At 39.8% G+C, this 20,781-nt stretch overlaps 1 protein-coding gene across 1 annotated transcript in view; it reads left to right on the top strand.

The window, feature by feature from the left end:
• The window catches only part of STAB1 (stabilin 1), a 317,318-nt gene that overhangs the window by 50,924 nt on the left and 245,613 nt on the right, over positions 1-20,781 (top strand). The window contains exons 8-13 of the mRNA XM_089681924.1: positions 2,849-3,045; positions 4,892-5,022; positions 8,166-8,293; positions 12,184-12,263; positions 14,319-14,441; positions 16,881-17,015. Coding sequence (XP_089538050.1) covers positions 2,849-3,045; positions 4,892-5,022; positions 8,166-8,293; positions 12,184-12,263; positions 14,319-14,441; positions 16,881-17,015 — 794 coding nt within the window. The remainder of the gene's footprint in view (positions 1-2,848; positions 3,046-4,891; positions 5,023-8,165; positions 8,294-12,183; positions 12,264-14,318; positions 14,442-16,880; positions 17,016-20,781) is intronic.

Here is a 20,781-nt window from a genome sequence, read left to right as displayed (position 1 = left end):
AAATGTCCCTCTTCCACCAATCATAATAATAATATCCAGCACCAAATTGTCAAACCCATACCTGGTTATCCCATCAAAAATGGAGGTGTAGGAAAAGTCCACAACAGGACATTAATGGTATAATATCAATAGACTTCTTCAGAATCCAATAACTCCTATGTGTCAGTCACAAAATCTTCTATGTATGGTTCCTGTAATCACATAGTATGTAGCCATAATTAGTAATATCCCCATCTCAAACTCCTCAATACATCAAACCGGCTCAAGACCACATCTGTAATACCTAAAATCCCCCGTATCACGTTGATCGCCCTCTGTGTGTGTCTCTCCCCACTGGTGCCAAAAGCATTGTCTACTGGGGTATTTAAATTATGTCATCAATCAAGGTCAGCGTATCTGCTCTAGTGATCCCTCTGGCCGGAGTGAACCACCCATCACATCAATAAGCACGCATCACACATGCGCGTCCATGTCACTTCCGCCCCTACAAGCCACTGGACGGAAGTGCATCAGTACAAATTGAGAGCACCCATGATACCTGCATTCTCCTTAGTAGACCCTATAACCTCAACCAAATACTCCTATACAGCAGCAATAACCGCAACAACACAGCGACACACAGCATCCAAATGAAGCCACTATTTGGCTGCCACCACCTCAACTCCACCACCTTGGGAGACCCAGGGCCAAATGCAGTCCAGCCTCCCAAATATTATCCATAGCTGAAGGCTTACATTCCATCTGTTGACCATAAATACCATAGACAGAGTTAGATACAGAATGTGTGCTAATTGTCTACAATATCTCCCCCATATTTTCAAATGTATTAGATAAAGGATATAAGATAAAGGAGTCAAAGGCGCGAAAGTCCACCCAAGCCAAACCACCGATAGATACCGCAGCCCCCCCCCCAAAAAAAAAAAAAACACCCCCACATGGCATATGTTACATCAATGTGGAGAATCATTGATTACCAAAAAAAAAAGAAAAAATATATATGGATAAACATAAATACAGCCCCAAATCAAAACTTCTCAACCCCATAGCATAATAATCTTGGACGTTCATCATATATACCCTAAGAAAATATACGTAATGTGTTCAAATGGCCCTAGTTTATCCTATCTTACAAAAAGGTTGTATAACTTAATGCTTCATTTAGGCCCGGGGGGAAGTTGCATTTAGAGTATATATCCATCTTTCCTCTTTTTGCAATACTTTCTGATCAAAGTTTCCACCCCATGGATCCTCCAATACCCTTTCTAGGGCTGCAAATCATATCATATCTGTGTTATGACCATGTTTCAGAGCCACGTGTCTTCCAATGGGTGTATAGAGCAAGTTTCTTCTAATATAATAGATGTGGTCATATATCCTTCTCCAAACATTTCTAATGGTTTTACCCACATAAAGGCACCACATTTACATAACATAATGTATATCACACTTTTAATTTGACAGTCCACAAATTGCCTTATCCTGTGTATTACCCCATTGGGTAGAGGTATAGATGTCCCCTCCAAAATCCATGCACAGTAATCACATGACCACATTTGAAAGTGCCCTTTCTCTCCTCAATATTAGATGGCCTGTCCTGAAAATGGTTCCTAACCAGGCAGTCCTTGAGTGATTTAGACCTTTTAAATGTAATATGGGGATAGTCCTTACTATATTTGTTTACAATAGGGTCATCCGCCAATAGATGCCAAAGCTTATGTATGGCGTCTTTAATTTTCTGGTGTTGATTAGAAAAAGTAGTAACAACCCTCACCAGATCCTGTTGAGTGCTTTCCCGTTTATCAAACAACAGAGTGTGCCTCGTCTGCAGTTTAACCCTGTTATAGGCCCTTTGAGGACCAAGGGACGTATTTGTCCCATGTTTTTAATTGCGTGTATCATCTGATTAAGAACTTAAAACTATTTTTTTTTTTTTGAGTCATAATATTAGTTCTTCTCAACAAACAACAAATGGATCTAGCTGTTTGCCAATTATTTCATGAAATGGCTTAGTTACAGCAACTGTGTATGAACTTTAAAAACAAAAAAATTGATTCTTTTGGCGTTCCAAAATCTTACGGTCCTCAAAGGGTTAAGGACCGTCTTTGAGTATCCTCTCCTCAATAATCTCACCCTCAGGGCCACTGCTTCCTTCTCAAATAGTTCCTCTGTGAAACAGTTGCACCTAATCCATAAATATTGAGAATATGGTATACTCCTGAATTAATGGCTGTGGATGAGCACTCCCGCGTGGAGGATAGTATTCCCCGCGATAGGCTTCCTGCACAACGTAGAGCCCATAGTCCCATCCTCCTGGATAAACAGAGAGGATAAACAGAGAGATATCCAAGAATGAGTTGGTATTGGGGTCATGTCGTACAGTGAATTTGAGATTATAGCTATTGTGATCTAGCAATTTCATAAATTCCTTCAGGGAGCGTATGTCAGAATCCCAGATCAGGAAAATATCATCTATATATCTGTACCAACACAGATGATATATTAGGGATGAGGTACGTTTGCAGTCTGGTTAATATAAGCACATAAACATACATACATATTGTAACAATAGAGGTGTTTATTTCTTCCCAATTCTGACAGTACGGAGACCAAGTAAAATACTACTTAGCTGCTTGTAATAAAAAATACATTAACGGAAGTATTATTGAATAAAGAGCAGTATTCATTTCAGACCTTTATACTGTATCTACCTGGGGCTCAGCTTTGAAATGTTACTATGGGATCAAACCATACACATAGATACACTTTAAGTTTGCTTTGAGTTATGTTTATTCTAGAAGTGAAATTTTGTCATTTGTGATATATTTTGTCATATTTTTTCATTTTACAGCCCACAACCCTTGTAAGCCTTCACCATGCAGTACATTTGCAAGATGTAAAATACAGGGGTTACGCCAGCATACATGTACCTGTCCACCTGACTTCTATGGGGATGGAAAGACGTGTTTGCCATTCAATCCATGTTCAGTTGACAATGGAGGATGCTCAGAGAATACTACTAAATGTGTATATCGAAGTCCAGGAAAAGTAAGCAACACTAATTTAATGACACTGATTTTGTCAAATGCAGAAAGCAACAAACTTTTTTGCTTTTTAATTAATCTGTCAATAATATTAAAGCAGAACTGCAAGCAAGGTCTGTTTTTTTGTTTTGTTTTGTTTCTTTTTTTTTTTTTTTTTTAGAGTAGGCCCCTTGCCTTTGCTAAAACACTGCATTAAACATAAAAAAATCTGTGGGAGGAAAAAAACGTACTTATTAGATAGTATTTACCTTTCCCTCATCTTCCATAATGCAAGGGTAACATCAGCAATATGCTGAAGTGATCCCAGGAATGCTGAGTACTCCAAATCTTGCGAATATATGCTGTAGCATATCACAGGAGCATCTTCTTGCATGATTTGTTCTTTTCAATTGTCCCCAAGATCTCGTTGGAATGGTAATGATGTCACCTTTGCTGCGGGCAGAAATTGGGGGAAGGAAGTATATTATCTTACTCTTTTTTCCCCACATTTTTGTAATTTGATGCAGCATTTTAGCAAAGGTGAGAGGCACACTAAATAAGTGGACCATGCTATTTAGGTGAAAGGTCTGTATAGCCTATTAATTATTCTTATTTGTCTTATAGCCGACAAATAAATGTGCTGTATTTTTGATATGCGCTGTAAATTAGCTGTATGTAAAGTCAGGCACTTCCTCCCCCTCCCCTTCTCCTAAGCATTTTCAGAATTCAAAGTACGAATGGGGAAGCTACCTCTTCCAAGTATGCAGTTCTCCCTTCAAGCACTCCTTTGTACACATACTACATAAAAATTCAGCATTTGGAGTTTTTAGAACTAAACTCTGGCCAAAAACATTTTTTGGCCCTTTTTACTGTAAAAAAAAATATGAAAAAATATATGAACACTAATGAAGTGTGTCCAATGTACAGTGACTGCTGTGATTTTATATTTTTAAAAATTTATATTTTTTAAATATATTCTTCAGATTTTTTTTTTTACATATAAAAAAGTAATTTTAACATATATTTTTAAATGCATTCCAAAAATGTAGATTTGTATTTTTAAAGACATATAGTATATTTGAAATGTATTTTTAAAATATTTTTCATATATTTTGTAATAAAACCGCATTTCAACACACACACACACACACACTCACTTTATTTTTTTTTTAAATATATTGAATATGGCCAAAATTGTAGCATTTCAAATATATGTCAATATATTTGGGCAGAATATTTTTTAAATATATTTCAAATAAATATTTTTTTCCATATGGGCTTCCGGGTACTCAGAGTAACATAGCAATATTGATACCTCCTCTGAAAGAAGCGCTTCTTGTGCATTCAGTGGACTGTAAGCCTGCACTGTGCTGCATATCTGAAAAGTGCCTTTTTGAAAGCTATTATCTTTCTACCTGATCAAACAGTGTAAACTATAATCCACCCTGTGCGATTTTTGTACTCTACCCTATTCCAACTGTAATTCAATTTCTACATTGTAAGTATTAGTGTGGTTGTTGATGACTCCTCAAATTTCTTAGGTGCGTTTGGTAAACCTCACTTACACAAAACTGCACTGTACTGCGGAATGCAAGCATTGCACACACCTGAACAGTGTTCTGTTTTTTTATTGTGCAAATGGCCAAAAAATTATTTTGGATGGAAGTCACACTGTGGCTATGCCAAAGCATGAACAATGCATCTCACAAGAAGGAAAAACACACAATAAAATCACCCATGTGACCTCACCCCTATCTGATAAGGATTTCCACGCATTCCACAACAAAGTGTTACATGTATAATCTAACTTGCATCTTGCTGCCTGTTGACATTTTTTTTAGCTCTTTGTACTTACTATCGGTAACTTCCAGTCTTATTGCAGTTGCCTCCCGGGATTAGTAAGTCGAGGTATGCCTGTTCAATGCACAATGCCTAACGTATGTAACTCAGTGACTTGTGGAAAGAGCGCACACTGCGAAGCAGTGCCTCCTGGATCATTCAAGTAAGCTTTTCCAGCCTTTGGTCAGTTTTGAATCTGTCTGGTCAAAGCTTGTATTGGCTTTGGCGTTTTCTCATGTCTATTTAATGCATGTTCTGTTCAGGGGCGGACTGACAACTCATGGGGCCCCTGGGCAATAGGGGATCATGGGGCCCCTGTGTCCTTGCCCAAACTCAAAAAAGCCTATGAAAACGGTACCAGGGACATCTCATGGGGCCCCCTACTGACCTCGGGCCCTTGGGCAGTGCCCGAGTTTCAGTCTGCGCCTGGTTCTGTTGCTCCTGGTTACAGTATGGTTGTATGTCTCCTCTTTGTTCCTGTCTGTCTGTATGCAGTTGCCCAGTTAATGATTTCATACTTCCTACTATCAAACGCTGTGGTAAAGACCAGATACTTTTGATGCATAGGTCTCAGGGGGAGCAGTTACCCATCAGACTGCAATGTGGTTTGGTGCTGTATCTGTTGTGATCCTGAATGCTGCACTGTGGTCACATTTCTGATCCAGCTACCTCTGAAAGCAACCTCATGTCAGTAAAATGTCATCGGTAAAATGAGCGCATATAATTACTGCATGGATAGAATACATGATCTTGTTCCAAATTTAACCACTTGACCTCAGGAAGATTTTACCCCCTTCATGACCAGGCAATTTTTTGCTATTCGGCACTGAGCTACTTTAACCGGTAATTGCATGGTCATGCAATGCTGTGCCCTAATGAAATTTATATATTTTTCCCACAAATAGAGCTTTCTTTTGGTGGTACTTGATCATTACTGGGTTTTTTTTATATTTTATTATATAAATGAAAAACCTGAATATTTTGAAAAAAAAATAATTTTTTTTTACTTTCTGCTATTAAACATATCCAATAAAAAAAATTTAAAAATCTAATTTCTTCATAAATTTAAGACAAAATGTATTCTGCTACATGCCTTTGGTAAAAAAAAAAACAAAAACCAATAAGTGTATATTATTTGGTTTGCGTGAACGTTATAGGGGTTTATTTACTAAAGCTGGTTCACTCAGAAGCTCGTGCACTTCTGCATAGAAACCAATCAGCTTACAGGTTTTATTGCTAAAGCTTAATTGAACAAGCTGAGGTTAGAAGTTGATTGGCTACCATGCACAGGTGTACAAGATTCGGAGTGATCCAGCTTTAGTAAATAAACCCCATAGTGTCTATAAACTATGGTATGTTTATTGGAATGTCTTCTTCTTGTAATATTAGTAGTATTAGTAATTGCGATAATCAGCAGTGGGTAATAGTGTGGTGGGCAATCTGACACCGGCTGATGCTGCCTGGGGGGGGGGTGCACTAACTGACTGACACTGACAGTAGTAGTGACACTAATACAGTGATCAGTGCCAATACTATACACTGTCACTGTACTAATGACACTGGATGGGAAGGGGTGAAGGTTGATCAAGGGGTTAACTGTGTGTCTAACTATGTTTAATGTGTGTTATATGTGCTACGTTTACTAAGCAGTTTTGCATCAGCAAGATCACTTGTCAGTGTAGAGAGCTGAAAGTTGTTTACCAACACAGAGCTCTCTTCCATAAATCACTGAGCCGATCAGCAGATCCCAGCTATCAATCATTGGCTGGCATCCTCTCATTGGCTTGTGCTGTAATGAATCACAGCACTGCCAGGGCAGCGGGAGCGGGCACACCCTACCCAGAAGTGCCAATCACATACCAGATACATGATCCAACGCAGAGCAGCCACCCTGCAGCAGTATATCTGTGTGGGGCGGTCGGAAGCAGTTACATTTTGTGCCTCACAAGGCCATATTAAGCCCTCATGAACACTTTAAACGTTTTTACAGCGGCTGTTTTTGGAGCTTGACATTTTTTTCTACAGTCAATAAACTCCCCAGCATGTTATCCTATGTGTCCATGCACACATAGACTGTAATCAACGTTTTTGGGCAGGGACATTTTTTGGCTGGGAAAAAAAAAAATAGTGGGTTTCTAGCAAAGTTTTTCAGCTGTAAAAATGCTCTAATGCTGAAAAACGTGGTAAAACGCTACAAACCAAAGTTTTTGGACTTTTTTTGACCCAAAAAAGCTAAAACGGAAAACACAGCTAAACGCAAAAAAAACCCTGAAAAACTCACGTTTTTAATGTGACTTTACACAGCTAACGTTACCAGCGTTCGCAAAACATCAAGTTATTATTATTATACAGGATTTATATAGCGCCAACAGTTTGCTCAGCGCTTTACAATATAAAGGGAGACAATACAGCAACAATACAGTTCAATACAAGAGGGTTAGGAGGGCCCTGCTCCTTGGAGCTTACAATCTAAGAAAGTATGCATGAGGGCTTATTGTGCTGTTCCCATGTTCCGCACTTTGTAGCCACACTGTTCTATAGTTACAGAGAAACTGTTTGAAATGTGTGGAGTGATGTTTGTAAAGAGACCAATGGCACATCATTCCTGTTAAGAATGTGAGGAAAACTGTGATAAATCAATGAAGCCTGCAGCCCCTTGCAAGTCATGCAATGCTATATCAATAGCAGTATGGTCAAGTAATGAGTCCCTCCTGCATGACTATGAATATGTAAAAAATAACTCGTTTTACACTTGGTACAGGTAAAATTTCCAGCCACAGACCTTTGTTTTTAAAGCTTAGGGTCTTTTGGTTTCTTTGAACACACAGACTTATGGTCTCCTCTTCAGCCTGTTATGTCCACATTCAATTCCACGCCTATTAGTGGGCCACCTTATATAATGTTACTTACATGTTGTGTGTTGTGTGCTTTTGAAGCATGTTTACACTTTTTGCACACTTATCTTTTTCTAATCCCCTCCACTACAACATCAATGTCCCAGGGATGTCTACATGGTGCCACACAGCTTCTGTCTCAACTCTTGCACTATATATTTTTGCATAGACCCACTTCCCATTCAGTTTAGTGGGAAGTCTGTCCACAGTCTGGCAGGCCAGCTATTATTTGTCCACATTTGCAGGTTTGATGGACTTTGGGGACTCTTTAATGAAAGTAAATGTATGTATGTTTTGGAATGTTAAGGTACTTGCGAAGTCTCAGTATAAAGCACTGCTTTATATTTAAATTAATTTGTGGTATTAATATAGTTTTAGAAAAAGATTAAATTAATATATCTGTGTTCTCTAGATGCGTTTGCATGGAAGGAGAAATTGGGGATGGCAGAAATTGCTATGGTAGCATTTTGTTTGTGATTCATGCATTTAACATTGAAAATACTGACTTCAGGAAACAACCCGGGGCATTAAGGATATTTGGTAAGTTACATGACATCCAGATTCACTTGTAGATTATTGTAACTGTTGCAGTTTACAATTTTATATCCCAGAGAAAGAGGCCTTGAACTGTTTTTGAAGTCTGGAGTTTGCAAAATTATGTAGGGAAGCCTTTATGAACTAGAGAACTCCTAGGCCTCCATTCTTAAAGTTCCTAAACCACTAAGGGCTGAAAAGTGTGGGTGGGTTTGGTTAGATCAGGAGAAGAGCAAAAAGGATAAGTGAACGTTGCTTGAAAGCGCAATTATGTTTTGGGGCCCATTCACACCAGATGTAGTGGGATGCATTCTTGACTGCTCTCCAACTGTATAGACAGTCCAATTCTAAGTTATCCTATGGGTATTGTTCATACTAGTGCAAGTGAAAAAAAGTACAGCAAGCTGCATTTTTCGGCACAGAAATGAATACAAATACATGTAAATGCATGAAAGTGTAGTTCACATAAGTCTAAAGAAGAGAGAAGATGGTGACCTGAAAGCTTAGGAAAAATGCACCACAAATGCATGCAAATTCGCATTAAAAATGTGCATCAAATGCACATCACTGCATATGCAAAAACACTGTTTTTGATGTGAATGGACCCTTGGAGTCTGTTTTTCATAATATCAAAGGAATGCAAAGTAAACGCTAAACAGAAAAAAAAACTAGGGCAACAGCTAGCACCAAAGGTCAATATGCCAAAAACCTTCCAATAAATGATAAAGTCAAACTGTGGAGCACAAAAAATGAAAAAGCACTAACAGTATAACCTGTATACATGTGAATAACAACACAAAAACAATATTATTTTAAGCGAAAACAGAATTAAATAAAAAGGATGCTGTCCCTTTAAATAACATAAATATGGTGTATAAATATTCTGTATACAACTCTATTCCTCAGCATATCATATGACATGTCCATGAAAAAATCTATATTGTATATAAATATGAAAATAAACATAGTTACACAAAATAAAGTAAAAGAGTATCCAAATGGTGCAAGTCTTCCTAAATATTCACTCACCAGAGGCAATGGCTGCTTAAATTATGAAGGGGACAGGTCCCAACTTCTTATCCTTTGAGACAGTCTCCTTTAAGGAAGATGACCCTCTGGCAATGGCAATAAATAAACTTTCCCTTCCCAGGGCACACCATTGTATATTGTAAATGTATAAAAGAGGTGCTCAAATGGTCCATCTCTTTCTCTCTCGCTCTCTCTATTTTTCTCTCTCTTTTTCTCTTTCACTCTCGCTCTTTTTCATGCTCTCGCTCTCTTTTTCATGCTCTCGCTCTCTTTTTCACGCTCTCGCTCTCTTTTTCACTCTCTCCTCTCTCGCTCTCTTTTTCACTCTCTCCTCTCTCGCTCTCTTTTTCACTCTCTTCTTCTCTCACGCTCTCTTTTTCACTCTCTTCTTCTCTCACGCTCTCTTTTTCACTCTCTTCTTCTCTCTCGCTCTCTTTTTCACTCTCTTCTCTCTCGCTCTCTTTTTCACTCTTCTTCACTCTTGCTCTTTCACTCTCTCCTTCTCTCTCGCTTTCTTTTTCACTCTCTCCTTCTCTCTCGCTTTCTTTTTCACTCTCTCCTTCTCTCTCGCTTTCTTTTTCACTCTCTCCTTCTCTCTCGCTCTCTCTCACCAAAAGGAGGCTGAGAGGGAGGGACCGGGGTGGTGCTGGGCAGGACAGAGCACCATATTGTTTTATATAATATTGTTGTTGACCCGCAGTGCGTGTTGTGACTCTTATCAGGACCATATTTAAATATTACATTGCTGCATGCACACCTAAATAGAGATTTTCACTTGCACAACCTTCACCCCTTGTGTCATAAGTGAAAGATTGCAAGACAAAGACATTGGATGTCAGTCAGAAACAACAGCAATAACTCAATATACACTGTCAGTTACAGAGAGTGGAAGGCCAGTAGGGTACCCCCCCGGCAACAGTGGGGCATCCCCGGGATCCATCCAGACCCATGCAAGTTTGCTGTCTCATGTAGATACAAATGGGGAAGTGAATGAATTAGAACTAAAAAAGAAGACTAGGCTTAAAGATGAGGCGACTGAAGAAAGGAGTTGCACACCATTGAAACAAAAATAAAGGGAAAGGAACAGAGCAAGAAAAAAAAGTGGCCAAAAGGGCCAGAAAGCAGAAAACAGGAGAGGGACAGGGTCTTGGGAGCACGGAGAGTGCCCGTCAAAGTAGGCCCAAGCTAGCTGGAGGGAGAGTGGGAAAGATTTTAAGAAACTTAGTCTGAGAATCATTTTAGATACTAGACATCTGTTCATTGAGCATCAGAGCAGTCATGCAATCTCGCACCCCCTGGAAAAGGACTGATGTTTTTTTCCAGGCTTGGGATATCGTTCTGGTGGCTGATAGAAAAAGATAGGTGGCAAGCTTTTGCTGGTGAGCAAAGAAACCCACTATGGGGCTGTGTAATAAGAGAACGTATACTGTACTTATCACTACTTTCAGCCCTGAACCCCCTTTCCCCTACAGCTCTTTTGCTAAATTTAGTTACCAATGCCAAGATGTGGAGGGAAGAGGAAACAGTAAAAAAATAAAAACAAATTAGGACCATTTGTACATTTTGCGGTTTAGTGCTGACTTCTGCCTCTAACGCCAGTGCTATCGTGGCCTATACTGTACAACCCAGACTCTTTTCAGTGGCATAGTATGTACATACCTTCAGTTCTGCAGTGAGATTTGTACAATGTCCAGATGAAGCCAGACATAGCAAAAATAAAATAGAAAAGAGCTAACCATAAATGGCACTGAAAATGCTTTAATGAAGCTCTGTGTGACCCCATTAATCTACATACAAGCCCAAAATGTCTTGGGGGTCACAAGCTTTTTATGAGCTTTGACACAACTCAAAAAACTTGTGTCAGTATTTCTAATTCAAGCTTCCATATGTGTACACACACAGACACAAGTGCGCCAGCATCACTTCTCATCCATTCTGTAAAGATTTTTCAGCTCTTCGTTGCATTTGTGCTGATACTGCAAGTCAATAAGTATGTTAAATAAACTGCAAGAAGATGTCCACCAGGGGTCCTTTCTGGATTCTCTTGATATTCCCTGTTCTTTGGCTGTTTTCACACATATCCGTTTTTCTTCTGCTTTTTTTTTTTTTAAGTGAAAGAAAAACATTTGGCCATGGAACTCTTCACACTGTTCCGTTGCGGGTCCAGTGCACATTTCAAAGTCCTGCTTGCTGCATTTTTGGTGCTGTAAAAAATTGCACCACAAATGCACCTCCCCATTGAAATCAATGGAAAACACAGCAAAAACGCATAACAAAACACACCTACGTTGCGTTTTTTTGGTGCAGTTTTTGAGTCAAATGTCCTTTAAAAAATGCACCGCAAATGTGGCAAAAACGCTTATGCGTTTTTGCTGCGGATCAGTGTGAAAGTAGCCTTTGGACAGTGCAGGCTTTGCACTGTCTTCAGAAAAGAAAAACTTTAAATACACTTGTTAAAGTTGCATAGGCATTGACAAACTTTAACTGGCATAAGAAGGAGTGCATGTGAACTCAGGAAAGTGTGCTTAGTGCCAGTGGTGAATGGGAAAGGGGAGCCAGGGAGGTCAGTCAAGAATGTTTTGTACTGATCAACAGTGGTTTGCATGATGTTAAACCCCAATATGAATATTTGCTTCTTTTAAGTTGTTACCCTATTATTTAATAACCAATAGAATATTTTGCAGTTTACATGGTATTCTAGTGCAGTGGGCTACTTATCTCTGTTCTCTGGACTAACCATATCCTGCTTTTAGGTTAATATATCAGGAAATATGAGTTTATTGAAGTTTTACAACAAAACTAAAACTGCACCTTACCTATTCAGTGAAAGTGTTTGCATCATGTAATTAGGATTTTCTTTTCAACAGAGGAAGGGTGTGCACTGACGCTACGGAAATTTGGTCCTTTCACAGTATTTCTGCCGCTTATGAAAGCTAGTAAAATCAATGTAAGTGCTAAACATTCAAAATGTGAACTATTATCTGATTATTTCTGAATCATACATTAGTTAACTACAGGGCTTTTTTCCAGTTAGATGGCTTGGCCTGATTGCATGAACATAAATAGGAGCTTAAAGAAGCAATGATTAAATAAAACAGCCCCAAAGAATAATGTTTCCACCTTGACTGTAGGGCTTGACTGTAGGGAGAGTGTCCGTAGGGTCATAGTCAGCATTTTTCTTCCTCCAAACACAGTGAGTCAAGTTAAAGTGGAGTTTGACTCAAAAGCGGAAGCTCCTCTTATTTGCCTCCTCCCCCCTCCCCCACCCTCCACTGCCATATTTGGCACATTTTGGGGGGAGCGGATACCTGTTTTTGACAGGTACCTGCTTCCACTTCTGGTTCAGTTCGCCGCGGCGAAGTGAGACAGAAGTTTGGCCCCCTCCTCCCTCTCACAGTGTCCAGGGAACTTTCACAGGTCCCAGAATACTGCTGGACAAATTAGGGGGCACAGCACGACTCACGCATGCCACAAAAAAGCCCAGTTACAATATGCTTGACACCTTGACATGTCTAACCTATGGGTTTCCCTTTGTATCCCGAACAATTCTTCTGGCAGTTGTGGCTGCAATCTTTCTTGGTCTACCTGTACTTGGCTTGTATCAAGAGGTCCCTGAATTTTCTACTTCTTAGTGGAAGTGATGACTGGCATATTCAAGGCTTTGGACATGTCCTTTTCCATCTTTATAAAGTTCCATTACCTTGTTACACATGCCTTTTGACAGTTCTTTTGTGATCCCCAAGGCTCAGTATCTAGCCTAGTCAGTGCTTCCACGTAAGAGCTAAACTCATTGACTATTTATACACTGACACTAATTGCAATTTAAAAAGCCACAAATGTGGGACATTAATCTCTAATTGGCATTTTAACCCGTGTGTGTCACCTTGTGTGTCTGTACCAAGGCCAAACATTCCAGGGTATGTAAACTTTTGATCATGGCCATTTGGGTGATTTCGTTTATCATTATGATTTAAAAAGGAGGCAAATAACTATCTGCTAATAAATGGCTTTATATGATCATCATCCTTCAATAAAAGAGCATTTTTTGGCATGATCAGTCATATTTTCAATATCAATGCCAAAATTTCACAATTTCTGCCAGGGTATGCAAACTTTTGAGCACAACTGTATAATCCAACTCCTTAGTCATTTAAAAAGAGACTTAGGGGTTTTGTTTCTTTTCCCCCAATTATACCTACTTAGATGGATGCAGCATTGGTCTGATGCTGCATCTGTCCCCCGCTGGCTCTAGTGTGAGAACTCAGTGATCAGTTGACCGCTGATCGCTGAGTTCTCACAGTAGCTCTGAGCAGAGAGCGGTAACTGTCAGTCACCGCTGTCTGCTAGTTTAGTCAGTGTCAGTGCCAGCGTTAGTGTCTGTATAAGTGGCAGTGTATCAATTAATGGCAGTGCTAGGATTTGTGCATTTTAGATAGGATATTTTCTTTGGTATCAGTGCGAGTGTTAGTGTCAGAGTCAGTGTGTTTAGATATGGTGAAAAAACCCTAAATGTGTACTATAGGTACAAAAAGCAAGTAATGCACACATATGTGGTGGTGCTGCGATTGCCAGGTGGTTTTTTTTGGTAGTGGGTCATGATAATGGCAAAAAAATATACAGATTGAAGAATATGTAAACCCAACATTTGATATTCCTGATATGTCCCTGCTGTAACATGTACTTGTATGAAAAAATAACCTGCTCTTTTTGTTTCGCTTCCTTTCTGTGAAAACCCTGGTGTTCGTGCCAGTCCCTCTGCTCTCCTAATAAAAACTGACCGCACTAGGCATGAGAGCACAGTGTGGTTAGTTCTTTAGCTGTGCTGGGAACTCAGCCTGTTCCCCTCCAATGATAGGACTTGTACTGACATGTTCCCCCTAAAACCACACAGCCATTCACTGGAATGACCAGTGAGCTGCTGTTATCTGTCCCTCACAACTCTAAACTCTTCTGTCAAAGAACAGCAAGTCTTTGTCTAATATACTTTTATTTTTATCTTTAGGAGACCATGGCTAAATTATTTTGTAAAGCTCACATTATTGCTGGCCAGTACATGAAAAATGATTTGAAGACCATTGGTAAACTGTGGACAATAAGTGGGGATCTCCTAGAATTTTCAACAACGGTTAGAACCTGTATTTTTACTTTTGTAAACTAGATTATAAACTTTGAGGTTAAAATGGTAATTTTTCCTTACACAATATATCACTAATTGCCAAAATCCCATCCTCCTCCCTTATTCCTTCCTTTTTTTCTCTTTCCCTTCGAAAACATTGTTCATTTTGTAATCCAATGGTGCCACCAATGATTTCGAAAATCGGTCATGTTTCACAAATTTTCCATCATGCCCGATAAACGAAATGGGGAGGAACCACGAAAATCAGCCGGTGCCATTGCCCCACTAACAGAGTGAAAATCGGCAGATTATTCTTAAGTCCGAATTTTGGACGAAAAATAGTTCGAAAATCAGCCCATGTATGGCCGGCCTTACATCCTTCCCTCCTCTCTCCTGCCCTCCTCCTCCTTCCTTCCACTCCTTCATGCAGGAGTCTAGGTGACTCTAGTCCAAATTTCTTAATGTGTTTTTCCACTCTTGAAGCCAAATTTGGATAATACCTACTTTTATGTTCCCATGAAGAAAGAATAACTTTAAAAAATATTATGTTTCTGGTTACTTTTTTAGTGTTTTTAATTGTTCAAAGTCCTTACATGCTTTGTACTGCTTAGGAGGGGCCTGTGGAGGTATTTTTAACATCATAAACCCTGTTTGTATTGTGTTAGCAGTTCATCATTATCAGCTGTAAAGTAGATTTGAGCACTGTCTGTCCTAACAAAGGGTTAAACATTTAGAAATATACCTCCTGCATTGTATATTAACCACTTGCCCTCCAGAGGATTCCCCCCTGACCAGGCCATTTTTTGCATTATGGCACTGCATTATTTTAACTGACAATTGCGCGGCCATACAACACTGCACCCAAATGAAATTTACTTCCTTTTTTTTCCCCACAAATATAGATTTATTTCGGTGGTATTTGCTTGCCTGTGCGGTTTTTTTATTTTTTGCACTATAAAAAAAATCTGACAATTTTGTGAAAAAAACAATGTTTTTTACTTTTTACTGTGTCCAGTAAAAAAATGTAAAAAATCAAATTTCATCATAACTTTAGGCCAAATTGTATTCTGCTACAAATCTTTGCTTAAAAAAATCCCAATACGTGTAAATTAATTGGTATACGTGAAAGTTACAGTGTTTACAATTGGCAATATATATACTGGAGTTTGTTTTTTTTGCTAGTAATGGTGATGATCAGCAACTGCAGTGACACCAATATAGTGATCAGTGCTAATAAAAAGCACTGATGCTGTTCTAATGGCACTGGGCAAAAAGGGGTTACGATGTGGGTGATCAAAGGGTTAACTGCGTGCTGTTTTACTGTGTGCTGTGTGTGTGCTTTCAACTGTAAGCACACTGCTTTGTATGGCAGGAGCTGACAAGGGAGAGAACTGTATAGTTTACATACAGTTCTCTTTCCCGTCATAATAATAGGTGATCACCGGGTGCCGGCGAGTAATCACCGGCCGGGATCTGGTGATTGACAGCCACGAATAGTGGTGCAGGTAGGGCATGCGTGCAGTTGGAGCATGCCCCCTATCCAGAAATGCAAATCACGTATATATACGTGATTTTGCGCACCTCTGCTGCCCTGTAGCAGTATTTCTGCTATAGGGAGGAGGAAAAGCAGTTACTGAGGGATAGCTTTATCTATGTTAGGACCAAGACACTGTGAGAATGTCTAGAAATTCTACTTAGGTTACATATACACTGGAACTCTACTGGCAGCAGAAAAATGCTAAATGCAGCCAAAACGTGTATACCTGCATATAGCTCTTGGATGCTTATTCATTCTTTGGCCAGAGTACTTGCCATTGAAATGAATAAACGCTCAAGTGCTAAATGCTGCTAGTCCTTAGGAGCGTTTATACGCGTTTGCCGCATTTGGCATTTTTTGGCCAAGATGTTCCTCTCCTGAACATGATTCTTCTGCGTTCAGGAAAGAGTTGTTTAACTGCCCCTAAACTCTGCTGCTGCTAAACCCTGATAAAAGCCTATGTGTGCATGGACACACAGGGGCTGATTTACTAAAGGCAAATAGGCTGTGAACTGCAAGTGCAGTTGCTCTAAATCTAGATCTGAGGGGAACATGCAAGGAAAATAAAAAAACTGAATTTTTGCTTGCACATGATTGGATTAAAGAAATCAGCAGAGCTTCGTCTCATTTCAGAGCTTCTCCTCGGATCTAAAGCAACTGAACTTGCAGTGCACAGTATATTTACCTTTAGAAAATCAACCCCACAGACTTTTATTGAGTCGAGTTCAGGGGCTTTGGCAGAAAAAATGCAGTGTACATGAGGCCTTAGAATGTTTACACAATGGAGACTTTTACAGGAAAATGTAAATTGTTGAAATGAATGGTCTGGCGGAAGGGTCTCTTAAAATTGTTTAACTGCATATGTATTTTTATTAATATATAATAGATGTTTAACTACACTTGATCCACAGGAATTCACCAGATCCTCCAAGCCTAGTGAAACTTACAGAATTATAAGAGCAGACCTACCAGCAGCCAATGGCATTATCCATCTTATCAACAAATTTATTACGTATGACAAGACAGAAGTTATTGAAAGACAACAGGTATCCTCTAATATTGTATTATTCCATTTTTGTACAGATTTAATTATGTAACTGTAGGTTATAGCCTTTTTGCAATTTTACCATTCGTTACCATTTACCATATTTTTGACCTGTTCAAAATTTTCATTTTTTTCATAGATCATTCTATGACTTTGCTGTTTGTATCATATGAAAACAAAAAATGTATCTGTATCATACTAGAAATTTATGAGTGAGAGAGAGAGAGGGAAAGAGAGAGACTCACTTCTTTGTATGTGTCGCCCCTTCACTAGCTGGATGAGTAGGGCATTGTTTTCTCACTGTTGACTTAAAGCAAAGCTCCACTCAAAAGGGGAAGTGTGCGCTTTAAGTCTTTGTCCCCCGCTCCCCATTAAGGATTGGCACCTTTGGGGAGCGGGTACCTGAATTTGATAGGTACTCGCTCCCACTTCCACTGCGATCACCTAAGGCGATCGGAAGCGGAAGTTCTCCCCCCTCCCTGTAGCCTTCTGGGACATGTGACAGATCCCAGAAGACTTTGGGGCCATTCACAAAGCACAGCGCTGCTCACACATGCGCAATGGACTTCGCAATGAAGCCGTAAGCTGTCACAGCCGGGTGCCCACACTGAAGATGCCGGCACCAGGGAGAGAAGATGGCCGGTGAAACCAGTGGTGGTGAGGACACCACTGGACTGAGGGACAGGTAAGTGCCTGTAGTTTAAAGTCAGCAGCTACAGTTTTTGTAGCTGCTGACTTCTATTTTTTTTTTCAGCTGGAACTCCGCTTTAAAGTGATTCTAAGGGTAAGACATTTTTACCTAAATGCTTTTCCTGCATTAAGGTAAAAAAAATGTCCCAGTAGTTGTATCTCTTCCCCACTTCCCTATATACATACCTGAGTCCTATCTTGATCCAGCCCTGTGTCCATCTGCAGTGGTGTTGTTTTCTATCCCTCTCCTCACAGGACACAGAGGCAGCCATTGGGTCCTGCTGCTGTCAACGTCCTCTGAAAAGGAAGCAGAGACTGGGGTGAGCCGAGCTGTGTGTCTATTGATGCACACAACTTGGCTTGGGAGTGAGTCCGAAGGTGTGCCCCCAAAGCAAGCTGCTAGCTATGGGGGCACACACAGAAAATAAGGAGCTGAGAGCACCAGCGTGGGACCCTAGAAAAGGAGGCTCGGGGGTGCTCTGTGTAATACCATTGCACAGAGCAGGTAAGTATAACATGCTTATCTTAATTTTTAAAAAATTAATCCTCTACAAACTCTTTAAGCCAGCCATACACAGATCAAAATTCAACAGGTTCAGCAGAGACTAGCCTAATCCAGATCAGTGTGTGGCGGTCCTTGCTCGACAAAAGCCAATCATTCAGTTTACTTCTGTCAAAGGAACACGTTGCAAAATTTTCCTCAGTCAGCGATTGCAGCCAAATCAGCTGTAGCCACTGATTGCTGTATTCTGAGGCAACATGTACACGGGACACTTCTGAACGATGGAAACTGACTGCTGGAAAACGTAGGGTAAAAAACATCTGTTTGCATACCGCGTTTATGCATGTTTATAAGCGTATGCATTTAGAAGCGTTTTTTAAAGATAACCTCAGGAGACCTTCCAAAATGCCCAGAATGCAGTGCAAAACCGTAAAAAATTAACTATTTCAGACATTTTGAGAGAATTCGAGAGAGCAGAAGCAGAGAAAGCAGTATTTGTTGATATTAGCTGTCTTTTTTTGTGGTGTTAGGATGTGCTCCAGCTCATTTCTGTGTAGAAATTATTGCAGCAGTGCCTAACATATTTTCTTTCATGCGAAACCTCAAAGTATGGTGTACCAGGTCCATTTGAGTGCTGGGAAAACGCTTTGCATGCATTTTTCATGATGAAAAAAGTCTCTGGACAGCATCTGGAAATGGAAGAGTTAAAAAATTTTCCAAACGCTTATAGACGCGGATATCCACATTTACAAGTGTTTGAAACGATGATATAATCTACTCTTGAACGCAAGTTTGGCGCCTTCAAAAAACAACTGTAAACGCAACTGCCTGTAAACGACATAGTGTACATGGATACATAGGAAAACATTAGGGAGAGTTCAGGGGCTGCTGAAAAAATGCAGAAAAGCTCCTAAACATGAGTGTATCAGCTGCAGTGTACATGCAGCCTGACCGTGACGGGTGCTGCTTTCAGAATACAATGTCTTGGCGGGGGAATTCCTTCAAAATTTCACTTTTTTTCCCCTAAATTTCAGCTTCCCTGTACACCAATATACCATTAATGTACTTCTGTTGCAGAAAAGAAAAAGCTTTCTGTGTATTTTAGGACAAGGCTTTACCTCAGCCTCCAGCTTGTTCCATAGAAAAGCTATAGGTATGTACTGTAGATTTAGGACATGAAATCTGTTAAGAGGAAGGAGTTCACCAGCTGTCCTCATTTGCACACACCCTGCACCTGCTCTCCCACTCAAGGAGATTGCTCCCACCCACCTAGAAAGCTTTTTCTTTTCTGCAACAGAAGAGGTCCTCAGGAAAAGAAAAATCTTTTTCTGTATTTTAGGACAAGGCCTTACCTCAGCCTCCAGCTTGTTCCATAGAAAAGCTATAGGTATGTACTGTAGATTTAGGACATGAAATCTGTTAAGAGGAAGGAGTTCACCAACTGATCTCATTTGCAAACACCCTGCACCTCCCCCTCCAGGAGATGGTTCCCACCCACCTAGAAAGCTTTTTCTTTTCTGCAGCAGAAGAGGTCCTCAGGATTGTCGCTTCAGGAGGTGAGCAAGCCAGGGTTCAATAGGTGATATAGCAGGAAGAGATCAAACAGAAGCGTAGTCAGTTAACAAGCCAAAGGCTGGTAACACGTGATTGTAGGTTGGGATCAAGTGGAAGAGTAGTTGAGGAACAAGCAAAAGGTTGGTAACGAGTGGTAGTGAAGATAAGGACAGCTGCGGGTTTGCTAAGGAGCACGTTATCGGCTGGAGAGAGCACAATAATCTGGCAAACAGGAAGTTCAGAGTCATGGCTTAAATCATGGGAGGAGCAAAGAGTTCATGGTTCACCAGAAACAAGAGACAACGCAAGATAGTCCAAAAGATTAGACAGCGAGATGTCTAGCATCACAGATGTCACAACGAGAAGAGCTACAACCAGACACCACAGAGATTGCAGGTTCAGATCCGGACCCAGACAAGGGGAGTGTTTACGCTGCATATTTTAGCAATGTTTATACCAGGGATCCTGTCACTGGGGAGAGTTAGTCTTCAATCAGCCTAAGATATCAAGTACATCATCAGTAACTGTATGATTACAAATATTCTGACAATTCTTGAGTAAGCTGAAAACAGTCCAGCTGGTACATACATTTAAACTGCTGTGTTGCATTGTTTTTCGCTTATTGTAGTTTGATGAAAATATAAATCAAAGGTAGGTTTTTATTAACAAATTTTGTAGGTTTTACAAAAAAAAAAAAAAACAAACAAAGGAGTAAAGATGGTACACTAAAGAAACTGCAGCATACATGGGACAGCAGGCGGCAGGTATACCATTTAAACTAGATAAATAATGACACATCAAACCAGGCTGGACAAAATAGGCCGTGGCCATTTTATTATTGGTTTCAATTAAATATATAACAATCACACTCTTCATAAATTGATTTAAATAACCAAAGCCTCAAATGGCTCAGCCACTACGGCTCAAGCCAAAGTAATTTAATAACTTAAAAATATCCATCACATTAATTCATGTATAAAACATAATTTAAAATGATCCACTTGTCAATAAAAAAAAGCCC

Source organism: Staurois parvus, unplaced genomic scaffold (genome assembly GCF_062004578.1).
Source record: "Staurois parvus isolate SC_StPar_1 unplaced genomic scaffold, SC_StPar_1.0 ptg000282l, whole genome shotgun sequence".
In the NCBI taxonomy this organism is placed as follows: domain Eukaryota; kingdom Metazoa; phylum Chordata; class Amphibia; order Anura; family Ranidae; genus Staurois; species Staurois parvus.
The sequence above is the reverse complement of the archived record's forward strand: the minus strand, read 5'-3'. Positions and strand labels throughout refer to the sequence as shown.